Source organism: Bacillus rossius, chromosome 6 (assembly GCF_032445375.1).
Source record: "Bacillus rossius redtenbacheri isolate Brsri chromosome 6, Brsri_v3, whole genome shotgun sequence".
NCBI classification, from domain to species: Eukaryota; Metazoa; Arthropoda; class Insecta; order Phasmatodea; family Bacillidae; genus Bacillus; species Bacillus rossius.
This window is the reverse complement of record NC_086334.1, coordinates 35,071,386-35,087,287: the sequence shown is the minus strand read 5'-3', so window position 1 is coordinate 35,087,287 and position 15,902 is coordinate 35,071,386. Positions and strand designations below refer to the sequence as shown.

The window sequence follows — 15,902 nt, the reverse complement described above, 5'->3', positions numbered from 1 at the left end:
TTAAACTTATGGTGGAAAAGGGGTAAGAAGGACGTTAATCATATATATATATATTCATACACACACCTAATTAGCCCACGCACGAAAAAAAATAGCGTAATTCAGTACATATATCCGTGCACTCTGGCCGATTTTTCAAAATTAATGTATCAAATCAACGATTGCCACTATTGATTACATGTTATTAGTGAAATGAAAGTGATACAAGTTAAATTGAGGTTCAACATTATAAAGAGTTTAATTTTTATTTTCTCAAATTTTGTCACTGAAATAACGCTGTGGTAGTCAGCCCTCTCGCTTTTCGCCACCTGATGTGTCGATATACTTGAACACTGACAGATGGGTAACGTGTCGGACGTTGCCACGAGCTGAATTCAAATACCCTCCCCCCCCCCCCCCCCATCTTTCCAGAATTGTCGGACACTTCACCACGGCTTCCTCTTAAGACGTGAGCTGCTGCCCCATTTCAATGTGCGATACCGAATTCGAATTGCTTAACATTTATGCAGAAGCACATCAGTCTTACATGGGTTTAGTTTAGTGTAATTGAGTACTGCTCCCTATTCTGCATACAGAATGGGTTGATTATAAAAAAAGTATCAATTGGAATATAAAAAACACAAAATTAACATTGTAAACGAAATCATCTTCATCATCTGAATCGTTATCCTCATTGCTGAGGAGTCGTGACGTTATCCTCGTCGTGGTCATATGACGTAGTCGCATATTCCGAGTGTACTCCATTTTTTGGCGATATTTTGCATTTAATCTAGTTCAACCATCTACTAGCTGTTCAACCTCGGGAACCTTATTTTTTAATCACCTTTCCTCGAACATCTTTTTTTTTCTCGAGGCTAGTTTCCATGGCAGCGAATCGCATTTCCAACGTACTGTGCGGCGTCAGAAAAAAAAAGCGGGGGTGAGGGAAGTTGGTAATATTTTCCCTCCATTTTTTTTCCTTCAGGAACACTATAAATGCTGTCCGGCCCTGTTTTTGCAACAGGAAACAGAATCACCCCTTGCGAAGTTAACAAATTACCGGCCGCATTTCACCTCGGGGGGGGGGGGGGGGGTTTGCCCAGCGTCTGTGCGGACGTCCGATAGTTCCTGCCGCGGAGTTGTTTTAGGAATCGTCAGGGAGACGTAGTTGAAGTCACCGTCTCGGGCGTGGTGCTCGACAGCGACTGACGATGGTTGGCGAATACTAATTAGAATCTTCGTCGTTAAAACACAGCAATTCCCACGAAATACAATCATTTAAAACTGTTTCCACGATGCAAACAATTCACTTCAGCAAAATGCAATTTTGAAGCGAAAACTTCCTTAGCCGCGTTGCGCGATTTTTGTTAGGGGGCAAAACTTTTGGGTTCACGTCACCGATATGCTGTAGTAACGGTACGCGAAGTTCGTTTGACCACGTGAATACATGACCTGCGTCTGACATCACCGGTAAGTCATAGCTAGGTAATGAATTTTTTACATACCACTGACATCTATTGTGACTAAAAAAATGATGTAAGGATAAACGATATAATGCTGACATCGTACTGATATAATATAAAAATCATTTTCTTACGTACATCTGACGTAGAAATGATGTCATATTGCACATTTTAAATTAAAGTTTTAAGTTTTCACTTCTGTTGTCAGTCCCCATGACTGGCTATTTTTTTTTTTTTTTTGGACTTTTGACCAACATGGCGCAGGGTCATTATCTGGGGGAATGAATGGCTTCACCCGGTTACCATGCAACCATGGCAGACGTGGCCACCCCATGTGTTCCTCCCCCTTCTCCGAACCATCCCTGCTCCATCGCCATCCCCTTCTGGAGGGTTGCGGGGAGAGCTCGCTTCGACGTCGACGGAGCCCCCCATCCGTCTTCGTCCGGCGAGAGGCCGGCCGTCAAACCGCTGGCGGCCCTCGCGGCCGGCCGAGTCGCCGCTCGATGCCGCGTCGTGCAAGCGGCGAGGTCGTTAGCGACGTCAGCCCAGCCCGCGCGCGTTCAACTCCGCTCCCTTCAACTTCTGCCCTGCGTCAGCGGTGGTCCGCCAACAGCTGCGCGTGGTTGCCAGTGTTCGCAAACAGATCATCATCGTGCATAGGTAGGGGCAGGCATTTTTCGCGAACAAATCTGAACGCCTATTAGACTGCAACAAGATACCACCCGCACCAACAGTTTCTTCCTTGTGATTGGCACAGCTGTCTGCGAGAGAAGTCGGCGCCTTATTTTAATCGAGCCACTCAGCATGCGTTTGCTTCCGCGCTGACTTACTGTGATTGGTGTTTTAACAATCGACGTATACTTGAAAGAAACTCACCCAATCACGGAATGCAGACGATGTTACAGTGATGTAACGTTCAGCTAGCCTTGGTTCCTTTTCACGAAATATGCATGGCCCTATGCATAGGTATGCCTGCGCTAGCGATTTATTTCCTTGTGATTGGCGGCCGTCAGCAGGAGAAGGCCGTTCTTTCGGGACGCGTTTGCTTCCCGCACGGGATAAGTCTCATCATCAGTTTGATTATCCGGCCATAGATTAGTAAATATTTAATGTTATAATTATTATATATATTTTTTTCACGAAGACTAGTAGCAATTTCGAAAGCAAAAATTCTAAGGTTCTTGCGTGAAATTGTTTTGTGATGATGTTTTGTTCTGCTAGTTTCAAGGAGAGTGGAAAATTAATTTAAGAAGCTCAGGTTTAATAAGTGATAATACTAAAAATAATGAAATTCCATTCTTAAGTGTTAATTGTGAAATTTTTATTAATTTTTTATTTTTCTGACACCCCCAAGAATTTTGTGTGCAAACCTGGAGTTGTTGTCACGCCAGTCCGACAGATCGCAGACGTTATCCCCAGTATCAACCACGTATATATATATGTTTTAATACATGTGGTACCAACCTTTTCTCTTGAAAAAAATAATTCCTTTTTTTAGTCACTATACATTTTTGTAGGAGATATAAACCTCCTAAAGTTCTTAAAGTTTTTATAATCAAGTTTCACACCAGATAATGTTATGTATAATTTAACAATTTATCTACAAATATTTTTGTAGTTACACCTTACGCCGATATGTTATTCTCCACTCTCTCGTCTGTGTTGTTAGTACACAGATGTCCGGTATTATTCAGGGGGGCGCAACTGAATAGGCGGAATATGGCCACTAAAAAGCTTTGTGGTTGAGAAATGCCAGTACCAAAAATTAAGTTTTAAATATAAATAAAATATAGAAGTTTTTAAACATAATAACTTAAATAAAAAGTAATTTTACAAACATTATTTGTTTTAGAATTCATGGAATTGTGTATTAACGGAGTGGAATATTAATTATAATGGCAAGATATTATGCTTTGGAAAAATGTTTAACAATGTTGAATTATCTTTGCAGAAATTGCTACTTTATGTGCAGAAATGTGCACGTGTGTATTTTTTTTTTTTGCAATTGAAACTGAGGTTATGATTTTCAACACTCATACTTTGTGGCTATGCAGTTTTTAATTTTTTTTTTTGAAACAGAAGAGAAAGCATCTTAACATAGTGTTTCGGTTGTTGCGTAATGCAATATAGATAATCTTAAACATTTAAGGTGAATATTCTGAGCAACGAACGGCCACAAAAAAAAAATTGGTTGTCTGTAAAGTCGGTTTACGGACGATAGTTTAACGTGACGTCATAACAAAAAATTGATGAAATGATTGCATACTTTTATGAATAAAATTGAATCATTTTGACGTGACAACGTCTAATAAATCGATGAACGCTGGCTGTACGCACGAAAAAGTGTTCCGTTACGCACATTGTTCCGTTACGTTGTGTCCCGTTACGCTCATTGTTCCGTTACGAAGTGTTCCGTTACGCTGTCGGTGAGTGCAGTAATAAAAGGTTATGTTACAATTGACTAAAATTTATGGTGATTCATATAATTGATGACAGATATTTAATAACAGTTTATTTATATGAAAACTTGTTCATAATTATATTTAAACTTTATAGCTAAACGCCAGTTTTTAAAATTAATTACAAGTCATCTACACGTGAACTGTTTCGGCGACTGTTTATAAAGTGAAGTGAGAAGTTAATGTGATTTTCATTGCTTATTACAACAACAATTTTGGTAATAAAGGTTAATTATTCTCGCATTTTAAAAATCTGATTACTAGTATAATTTCAAGTATTTATTGTTTCGTTATTAAAATAAAAATGATTCAATTTTATTCATAAAAGCATGCAATCATTTCATCGATGTTTTGTTTATGACGTTGTCACGTTAAACTATCGTCCGTGAACCGACTTTTACAGACAACCAATTTTTTTTTCTTTCTGTTTTATCTTGCTCGCCGTGTGGGTGTGGGTGCTACAGCGCGGCGGTGTGTTCTCGTTGTGTTGGCAGCCTGCGCACGCAGACCTTCCGCGCGCTGGAGCCGGGCTACGTGCGCGCCGAGCTGGACCGGGCGCTCAGCGTCTGGTCGCAGCACTCCAAGCTCACCTTCCGCGAGGTGAACAGCGACCGCGCCGACATCCTCGTCTACTTCCAGAGGTCGGTGGTCACTCCCCATTCCCCTGCCTGCCTTGCCAGGATGACAGCATCAGTGCTGATGAACGGAGTTTAACAAAATAATCGCAGGCTATTGTCTGAAGTTGCTTGGCTTCTGGGTTGTATTATCTTCCAAAGATTTGTGCATGATTTGATGTGAGCTTTTGGACACACGCCGTTGCTTAGCAATGGCGCATGTCCGAAATCTTGACATCAAATTCTGGGTTGTAGCCGCGTCCCCGGAGCGAACATGTCACCGACGACGTGTCGGTCGAAGGTCGCGGTCGCCACCGCGTAGAGTTACCTGTCTCTACCCTGATGATGGTGACTGCAAAAGTCTACCGAAACATTATTGGTGATAATCTTCGCCTCTCAGACGCGGCTACAACCCAGAAGCCAAGCAACTCTGAGTGATTTTTTTTTTCTTTTCGAAAATCTACGTAATACTAATTATTCATAACAATAATTTAATTTTGCAGTATTATTTTTTCAATGTTTGAAAAAAAAACCTTTCCTATTTATATTTTTTTGCAGAAAAATAGTATTTATTGTGTCCATAAAAAGTTATACATATAAATATAAACTTTTAGGACCCACGGTGAAATAAAAAAAATTGGTTAATATAGTTTAGTATAGTTTAGTCGTACCACGATGTAACGACTGCATTAAGTAGTCTTTCTTCGAAATCTTCGTATAAGTCAGTTATAAAATATAAAAAAAAATGTTAATACGTCATGTTTTAACGATGTAAGTAAGATAAAAAAAACTTCTGTAATATTTGAAATCTTATCCTTTGCTTTATTTTACCATTAAAATTTGCAATAAGTAGATGTTATTTTGCCGTAAGTATTATAACTGTCATATACGTAATTATCTATGAAACACACATTTTTATATGTATTACCTGAAAAATAGAGATACATGACGAAACCTGATACTAAAAGCAGTAATTCGCAACCACCCACACCACCTCCTTGAGAAGGTGTAGAAAGTGTAAGTTCCAGGAGTACCTTGGAAGTATTTGACTTTAGTAACTTGAGTTATTCTTCTAGTAATAAGAATATAAAAAGTAAAAAAAAAAAGTAGCCAACGCGAACAGAGTAATGGATACAGGCTGCTCTGTTGAAACATTTTGTGGGCATTACTGAACAACTATTTCCCAATGGAAATGTCACAAATGTGACATGGCGAACGGGTTTTTAATCAATGTTGAAATTATAAAACTTTCTATAATTGTGTTTAAAATGAAGTAAGTGTTTTGTGGTTCATTACCAGTACATTAAAATTTTTTGTTCTGCGTCATTATACTACTTAACTTTCAATTAATTTTTAACAAAAGTGTATGTGTGTTTTTTTGTAGTACCATTCGAAATTAATTTCACGTATCCATTATGTCAGTTAAAGCACGGCTGTTGAAATTTTGAAATTTGCAGCAACGTGTTGTCATGTTTTTATTTAAATTTATTTATCAGTCAAGTCTGGGCCGTGAAGGAAAAAAAAAATACTCGTCATACCGTTCCAGATTGCCGAGCACACTCTTTCACGAATAGAAGTTCAAACTACCCCAAACCCGTGTATTCAGCCCCCGCATGGCGTGACGGGAGTAAAATCTACTGCGGCATCTTTCCATTTTTTTTTTCCTTCATAAAATTGTATTTTATATTATAGGCTATCTCACGAGCGAATGAAGGAATGGCTCTTTTTAAAGCTTGAAGTTTCGGCGCCATCAATGCCACTAGTTACTATCAGGGGCGCAACAACTAAAATTTCCAAAGGGGGGGGGAATATACCTTTTTATAAAGAATCATCGATCCCCCCCTATTGAAACGGTGGTGGTGGGGGGGGGGGGTTCCTCCCCCGGGGAAATTTTGGTATTTCAAGGTGGAAAATGGTGCTATTTAAGCAGTTTTATTATCTAAAAATTGATTACACGGCGCTTTCTTTGTCCCCGTTTGCCTCCACTTCAAGGTTTCAGAGGGGGGGGGGGAAATACCCTCCCCCCCTGTTGTTGCGCCCCTGGTTACTATGTATGTGAGGCGACGAGATGGGTGAGATTGTGTGGTGGAAACAGGAGCACCCCGAGAGAGAAAACCGATCGGCGACGTCCGTCGTGGTCCTATCCCCCCCTCCCCAATCATACCCCGGGCTGGTTACGGGACCCTGGGAGGACGACCCCGCGAAGAAGCCCCCTGAGGACCAGGTGTGTGGCTGTCCGCAGGGGCTACCACGGCGACGGCTACCCCTTCGACGGGCCGGGGCAGATCCTGGCGCACGCCTTCTTCCCGGGCACGGGCCGCGGCGGGGACGCGCACTTCGACGAGGAGGAGAACTGGCTGCTGCACGACCAGGAGGAGGAAGGTGCGTGCTGGTCGACCTCCGAGACGACAGCCCCTCGGAGGTGGTGGTGTTCTAACACGTGCGGCCGCGAACCCGACTCGCGGGCCGGACCAGAGTACCAGCGAGGCAACAAATCGGCAACCGTTTTTTTTTTTTTTTTGACGGTGACAACGTCTGATAAATCGATGAACGCCGGCTGCACGCACGAAAAAAGTGTTCCCGTTACGCACATTGTCCCGTTACGCACATTGTCCCGTTACGCTCATTGTTACGCTTGCGCCGCATCTATCTCTCTTCCACACTCGATTGGAACAACCCATCTATTTGACTTTTTCGAGGCAAACTAAACGTGAAACACTCCCCATTCGTTTCCTACTTTTCCTATCATCGCGTCCTATCCTTAACAGAATAGCACAGATTGGAAGTAGTTGAATAGCAAACATGCATAAAAGTTATAGTTAAAATAATCTGTTCGTTAAAGTAATAAACATATTTGAATTAATGAGTGCAAATAAAAGTAAATTTATCAATTAAATCTGTAGAATTCATTTCACTCCTTCTTTGTATCCATACAAAATAGTGATAATTCAATAAAAATGATTCAATTTTATTCATAAAAGTATGCAATCATTTCATCAATGTTTGTTTATGACGTTGTCACGTTAAACTATCGTCCGTAAACCGACTATACACACAACCAATTTTTTTAAAAATAAAGGTGAGGCTATAAACTGTTTCACAACGCATTCTAGCTGACGTTGGCACAAAAATGGAACCGCCTTTCTAATTACGTCTTTTTACGACTATTAAAGTGTACAAAATGTAATTCCAGTAGGTATAGTTTAACTAATATAAAGTTTCATTGGGCAAAAAGATGTTCACGAAAGTGACTATATGTACGAGTGACGCCAGCCCACAGTCTTGCGTCCAGGCCCGTCCTACAATGACACGGAAACGGAGACGGATCTCCAGGAACATTTCACTATAGCGTCTGCTGGTTTCACAGTGCACGGAAACGGAAAAAAAAGTGGTAACCAAGGAAATTCCATTTCAAAGTTGCGAAATATTAATTTAAAAAAAAAAGGACGTTTTCTGTAAAGTCGGTTTACGGACGATCATTTTACGTCATAACGCCATAAGAAAACATTGATGTAAAATTGCATACTTTTTAATTTTCTAATATTATTTACAGTTTTTGCAAATTTTATTTAAATAATTTGTCTTAAATATAATCACGAACAATTAGTTAAAAAGCCCACCCTTAACCTGTTTCATATTATAGAAGATTTTCTTGCACGGTGGTTGGCAGGTTCTTGCACGCTCAGGCTCAGGCGGAACGTGACAATTTTTCGTGGTTGCAGCCGGCGTTCATCGATTTATAAGACGTTATCACGTCAAAAAAAAATACGCTTCCAGATCATACCACACGCTGAATTTACATATATTATTGTACTTGAGACAATTTTTTTAAACGTATTTAGAACACAAACAAGCGTGGCTACCAACCGCAGCCAAGTACTCGGCTTCTATTGGACGCACGGAGCGACGTGAACGGAAGAGATCAACATTTTCCGAGCCAATCAGTCTCCGTCTGCGTACTGATGTAGAGAATCTGCTATGTGTGATCCGTCTCCGCTTCCGTTTGTTGTGTATAAACGGGAACACCAAATAAGTTAGAAAGTCACAACTTAGAACTGTCATAACTTAGCAACACGTAACTTAGAAACACGCAACGCAGAACCACACAATTTAGAAACGTCATAACGTAGAAAGTCATAACTTATAACTGTCATAACTTAGAAAATTCTAAGTTATGTGTTTCTAAGTTGTGTGTTTCTAAGTTGTGTGTTTCTAAGTTATGACAGCACCCCTGTATAAACGGGCCTTAGAGGCGACACCGCGCTAGAAGCACCGGAGAGCGTCGCACTTGTCATCCCGCCTCACTAGGCAGCCCTCCCCCCCCCTTCCTTTGATACTGTCGGAGAGGGGCGAGAGATCTCGCCACGGATTCCAGCGTGGCCCCCGGGTTGACGGTTTGATGGGGTCGGTGTGTCTGTGTCGCACATGCACGACGTGTCTATGTCCGCGCATGACGCATTCCCGCGGAGCAGAGCTCGCGACCGCGAATACCAGGTCAGCTCTGTGCCGGCGAAGCAGTTCGCCCTGTCTCTCGCGGCTATAGCACCACGCTACCGGGTCGATCAGCATCGCAGATACCCAGACGGAGTTCCGTGCAGTCTGCAACCACACACAATCTTCATTTGCATTATCGTTTACCCCCTTTCTTTTTAAGTAACGCCATATTACACTTTGTTTCGGCGGCTGAAGTCCGTGACGCATTCTGCCGACGCTCTCTCTCTCTGTAATATATAAATAAGGTCGCAGAACTCAACATCAGACTGAGATCAGTTGAAAGACCAATTAAATACTATTCTGAATAAAAAAAATACCGAAACAAATAAAGTGTTGTAGTTTTTATGTTCAGGTATTTAATCAAAAGTTTTGAACTTCCCAACCGGTAGCCCAGCAAATTATTGTATAATAAGACTACAAACTTTTTTTTTTTACGCGAACATGAATAAATCTTATTTTGATAACAATTCAAAATAAAATCAACATGCTAAATTTCTGAAGAAAAGAATTTGTTTGTACGACTTACAGGGAAAACTTTTAATCGGGTAACTTTGACTATTCAGACTCAAACACTAGCGGTTCTATAATGCGGCCTGCCAAAACCCCCCCCCCCCCCATAATTTTCGTATTTTCTCCTAATTCCTAATAATAGTTTTCCAAACATACTTAAGTATTATTTTACTGCAATGCTATAGATAATATGATGTTTTTGAACCACAAATTTAATGTACTAAATAAATATTTCAATTCTAAATGTTCTAAAATAATATTAAACAATTTCATTTCGCCCTTCGCTGGCTGCATTCTGTATCCGCCCTTGACTAAAGAAAATATATATAATGGTAACTTAACAAGTTGTATATCACTTGGTACTGTCGCTGCGTTAAGGACTTACACAAAATCCGCGTTATTTTACGGCACATAGATAAACGTTACAATTCTGCACATGATCTGAATTAATATTTGTTTGTAGATTATGAAAAATTTGCGAATTTTTTCTGACACCATAGATTCCACAAACGTGTACATAATCAAGTGTTCATCATTGGCTGCTGCCGCATGTCTTTTTCTCTCAGTTTCTCATGTTTTTTTTTTCAAGTGTAAACAGCTTAGCTCTCGATATACGGCATTTCGTAGGAATAGTTTCGTTAATGGAACGGAAATCGCATGGGACGGAAATGTGTAACCACTGTGCTGCTATATGTGGCGGATGGTGCGAAGAAAAGTTAACAAAGACAAAGGGAAACTTTATTGTATTAACTGTTTAATGAAATTTTAAAAAGATGGGCAGTATTTTAATAAAATTCCTTGTCGAAAATCAGGTTTAAATTTCAGGGTTTAGTATTTTTTTAAAAGTCTTTTTTCGCTTTTATCGGAGCCGTTTCATTATATTGTTTGACCTTTCACTCTTCAAATCGAATGATTCGTTAGTCGACGTAGCTGCTCCGGCAGCGAATTCCAGCGGCGGGTGCGGAAACTACGTGTGATTCGCGTCCAGAAATGTACCTGAAAACACAGTTTCCGTAAATTTATCGGGCTCGGCATTACTTTAAAGAATTCTACGTTAAATTTTGGTCCGAGTTTCGTATTATAAGTTTATTTGCAACGTGAGACCACACGACTATGCTCGTTACCGAGGTTAGATGCTTACACCTCTTAGTCCTCCAGGGCGCGTCTAAATAGCCTGCGATCCAAAGACAAACACCACTCAAGTATAAAAAACACTGGAAATATATTCTGTCGTTAAATAATAAAGCGAATGCTGCAGACCACTGGTTTTTGCCCATTACTCCCACGGATTACATTCCTTCTGGGTTGAGCACGTGATATTCGACGTGATATTCGTGATAACTTTGTTAGAAATCCCAGTAATGTTACGGACTTACCAACAAAGAATGCTCTTCAAATCAACGAAGGCTTTTTCGTAGTTCCATACAGTTGGATCTTCATTTAAGCTACGCCAGCCCCGCTTTTCCTAGTTGTGTTTTCTGTTGTTAACAAGCACATGTTTGAAAGAAAATTATTTTTCATGAAAAATTAAAAGGTTTTTGAATATTTTGAAAACTCTTAAAGAGGGTTCTTGTGAGTTGAAAATAAGCACGAGGTGCGATAAAAAAAAACGATGAACGAATTGTTATAGCAGCAACTGCAGACGCTACAAATATTTGAAGTAATAAGCCCGATAGCCTGATCCGTTGAGATAGTAGTGTCACGTTTGAACAATTTGTGACCTGACAGTTGGCTTCCAGAGCCGGAAGAGTGAGGTCGTGTTTACCGTGTCTGTCGCTCGTCATGGGTAGAAATCCGGAAATTTCTCGGATTTGTCTGGCCTCAGTGTTGTCCAAATTTATTGTCTAATTGAATTTACTTTTATGGTTGAAATTGCCTCGTCGTTGTTAGCCCACTGTGTTTGTCTGTGCTGTTATTATTATTTTTTTCATGACTAAATACCTTCTACGGATTTCTTGTACTGTCTGTTTGAATGTGTTCGTCTGTGCCCTCGTCGTTGTGTTGTACCTAATACCTGTTTAGGTTCATCGTTGGGTTTATATGTATGTTTGACATCAGCTGATTAAGGCATGTTCTATGGAGGGTTTATGTTTTAATTTCAATTCTTAATTTGAGTTTTTGAATTTTTTCTGTGACAAACAGTGCAAAACTGCAATGGCGTACGTCCAAGAAATTGTATTGTAGGTATAAAGCTCAGCTTGTATAGCGCGAACTCGACTGGTTCCTCCATGTTGAGGTCCAACGCTGGCTGTGACCCGGTGTCGTGAAGCGAGACCTCGTGATTTGTGACGGCGATGCCCCGCAATCGCCGTCAATTTCGCCAATGTGCCGCAGCCCGCGTCGCTGAGAGGCGCCGGGGCCTGGTGATTTTCCACTCTCCGTTGGCTGCAGCACAGGCCTGTGAAGTGCGTCCCACCATCTGTGTATTTCGGAGTCACGCAAAATTCGCGTAACTAGAAGAGATGCTGGCGTGACAACACAAAAAAAAAATCCCTTTCGGCACATCCTACAGGCGTGTAGGTAGTTTCGAAGTATGTACCTATTTCTTCTGGAAATATTTTGGAAACTTCTATGAACTCCTGAAACATTTTAAGAACTCAATGTAGCCTACTAAACATCCTATATGTTCGCCAATTCCAAATACGATTGCTTTAACATTTTCTCATATTCCATGCAGCGAAAGTATTTTGAATGGTTTTAACTTAATGCATCCAGCTTCCAGCATTGAATGTATTACTGAATTTTATATTGTGCCTACTAAAGTAGTTGTGCAAGTATTTTTGATCTTCAAACACAATTATTTTCAATCCTTGAACTAATACGTAGTCGTGTAAAAAATTTTTGGACAAAAGTTTAAGGTAACATTAAGATGGTTATTAATAAATTCTGATTAATTTGATACTAAGAAAGTTTTTTTTTTTTTTTTTTTAAATTTCAACTCCTGTTTTTACGGTAATAGTTCGTTTCACGAAAAATTGTTTCAGCCAAAGGTTTTAGATATCTACAGTTTAGGCGTTTTGCAATAAATTATAATTGATTTGATAGTATATCTATTTAAAAACGTAATGACATTTTGTCTTTCTACCCTTGTTATTTCCACTCTTTGTATGTCAAAAATTGTTTCAGACAAAAGTTTTAGGTAAAAATTATAAGATTTACAAATAATCTGAACGGAGTTATGATTTTTTAAAAAACTTTTACAACCCCTTGCAGCAATGGTTCATATAATCAAAAATTGTTTCATACAAAAGTTTTAGATAATACAACATTTGTACGAATTTGATGTGCCTATGAAGGGAGTTATGATTTTTTTTCCCAATTACCCTTGTTTTTTTCAACCCCCCGCAGTTATGGTTGGTCTTATCAAAAACATAGTCAGACAAAAGATTTCGGCATTACTCTTACGAATTATAATACGTCCAAACGGATGTGATACTTTCCATGATATGGCGGTTACAGCGATTTTTCTGTTTTCAAAAAAACCTTCCCCATTTCTACCCCTTTGGTCGGATATTGCCCATTAACGAAATTGACCAAGATTTTATGTATCTACTAGATTTTATGTATCAGTTAGGAAGTGATTTGTGAAAAATTGTAACAGTTATCATGTCCACAAAATTGTGATAATATAAATATAAACTTTTGAGTTGACAATACTTTTGAGGTCTTGGACCATGAAATGAAAAACTAGAGGAAAAAATGTCCGAAAGTCGCACCATGGTAACGGTTATACAATAGGAAGTATTTCTTTGAAATCCACCTAAAAACCAAAGTACCTAGTCCCAGTGTGTTTGAAAGCCCATGTTTTCCGTCTGAACACTGCAGCTGTTGTTGCGCCAAGCACGGCCAGTTTCCTCCCCGCTCAATTAAGTACAGAGATAAGCTTATCAGAGCTCTGCTGGTAACAAGTGCTGCTATCTACCACAGCAGATGGGCTGCACCTGTTAGAGCAGGAAGTGGAGCGTGGCCTTTGCCGGAAGTGGAGCAGCTTATCTGCCACAGCAGTCATGCGAGTATCTGCTTCGGTCTTTAAGAATGTATTTTAGTTCACGCTGTGCAACAACAAACTATATGCCCTGAATGAATCCTGCACATTATGTTGCCTGTGGTTTGCAACAGCAAGCACTCTTCTCGAGTTATTCAGCGGGCGTCTCAGTTGGCCAAAATACTTCTCTTTCGTTCGCTTATATCTCTCGCAATGGCGTCAGAACTACGTCAGAGAGAGCACTCTTCGCGTTTAGCACTCTTTGATGCTGGTTATATTTCCTTCAAATGCAGGGTGAAATGATTGTCGGATAATGTATACGCAAATCGGTGAATGTATTAGTTAGATAATATTTCAATGCAAGTTGGTGTTTTGATTTTAATTAATTTTCATTTAAGACAAAATTAATATTTTTGGCTATTTCAACTGTTTATTACGTGGTACAGACCTGCCAACTCTCACGATTTTGGTGTGAGGCTCACGATTTTAAGGTCCATCTCACGCCCTCACGCCAAAATATTGTTTCCTCACGATTTTTCGGGGCCCCAAGATTTTGTTTGTAAAAGTTACAAAACAAGTTTTACGAAAGCTTACAGTAACGAGTTTCCATCAATACTCGAGTCACGTAAAGGAAGCAATTTTGCGTTTTGTAGCGTGTGCCGTGCTGATTTTTCTATCTCGCATAGTGGAAGAGGAGACATTGTGAAACATGTCGCTACAAAAAAAACACAACTAACACGTGAAGTGTATTGCTTCCAATAAAAAAATTAATTTTGCTGTGAACAGTGATAATAGTGTTACACGAGCAGGATGTTATTTTACATCTTTTTTAGTTGCGGCCCTGCATGATCACTACATGACAGCGCTAAATTATGTTCAACTAAATTAAATCTGCAACCTATAATTTGTTGAAATAAATTTTGAAGCAGAGACAATGTAACATATGCACAGGTATGTCACTTAAATTTAAAGATTCTCATTTGTTGTTTTTTATATCCAACCTGTATTTATGAGCCTGAAATTTTTTTATCGAGGACCTCATGATTTTTTAAATTTGAATGTTGGCAGGTCTGCTGGTAATATAATTTATACACAAGAAGTTCCAACCTCCATATGCTGCTTAAAAATCTCAGACAGCAGCCTATAGCCCAACATTGTTACAGATAAATAATTAAGCAATTAAAATTAGGTTTAATCATATTCAAACTGGCATTGTTTTGAGATTATTCAACAATCCTTGATTAAATTCTAGAAATGCTGGCAAGTAAAGCTGCATTGATCAGTACGACAATTACTTTTGGCAAGGTATTTTACAAAATTAAAGATGATAGTCCTCTTCGACTTATAACTGGTCAATTTTTTTCCCCCTTAAAAATGTTTAAATACAAGGAAAGCACAAATAAATGAAAGTTATAGCCTACCTCTTACATTATATTACCATATAACTTTCTAATTTTCTTTCTTTTAAACTGCTTTGGAGAGGGTACATTTAATTTAACACTCAGATCCCTTTCCTCCTATTCGCACTGCACTCCTAAATGTATTTATTTGGTTAGACTTAACCCACCTTACTTCTCTTTGATGAGTTCATTACACACCATCCAAGAATTTTCCAGTAATAGTTTGGAGAAACCCTGGAAAACTGAAATCTAGATGGCCGGACTGGTTTTTGAACCCGGGTTCTCTGGAATTCGGAATTTTGAATAAATTTGAGTTAAATTAAAGTAAACTGTATTTATATGTCTTCCTCTAGTGAAATATTGTCTTTCTATATGAATTCTGTTTTTCTAAAATAAAGTCATCAAATATGATAACAGAACTTTGTTAACATACATCTGAATGGATTAATGCATTGTTATTTTCAATAAAAATAGGTATGTTGGATTCCATCTTTTTAATTATTTTTTCTAATTCTTTCATTAAATATTGGTATTTTATATCAATTAAACTTTTTAAATAAACACATACATGATTGGTTTTTTTCCCAATTTAACTATTCTGGAGGCAGAATATAATCATCAGTCAATAAATGATTGGGTGTCGGCTTGCAGGGACCAACCTGTTCGCCGTCGCGGCACACGAGTTTGGCCACTCGCTGGGGCTGTCGCACTCGTCGGTGCAGGGTGCCCTCATGTACCCGTGGTACCAGGGCCTGAAGCCCACCTTCCAGCTGCCAGAGGACGACCGCTACGGCATCCAGCAACTTTACGGTACTTTCTCAGTCCTCCCAACCAGCGTTCATCCAGCCATTTTTACGCTCCAAAATTCTCATGACCCTTAATAATTCTCTACATAAATAGGTTACGAAACAATAGTGGTAACTGTACTCAGTGATTAGGTACGTAAATGCTTAATAAGTATGATTATGCACCATGAATTCAAATATTTCCAGGGAAGA

The 15,902-nt window shown here is 39.4% G+C and overlaps 1 protein-coding gene across 2 annotated transcripts in view; it reads left to right on the top strand.

Annotated features, from left to right (window-relative positions):
- The window catches only part of LOC134533025 (matrix metalloproteinase-2), a 460,455-nt gene that overhangs the window by 424,048 nt on the left and 20,505 nt on the right, over window positions 1-15,902 (top strand). For both annotated transcript variants that reach the window (XM_063370165.1, XM_063370166.1), the window contains exons 4-6: window positions 4,396-4,542; window positions 6,758-6,897; window positions 15,556-15,714. In XM_063370165.1, the coding sequence (XP_063226235.1) occupies window positions 4,396-4,542; window positions 6,758-6,897; window positions 15,556-15,714 (446 nt within the window). The remainder of the gene's footprint in view (window positions 1-4,395; window positions 4,543-6,757; window positions 6,898-15,555; window positions 15,715-15,902) is intronic.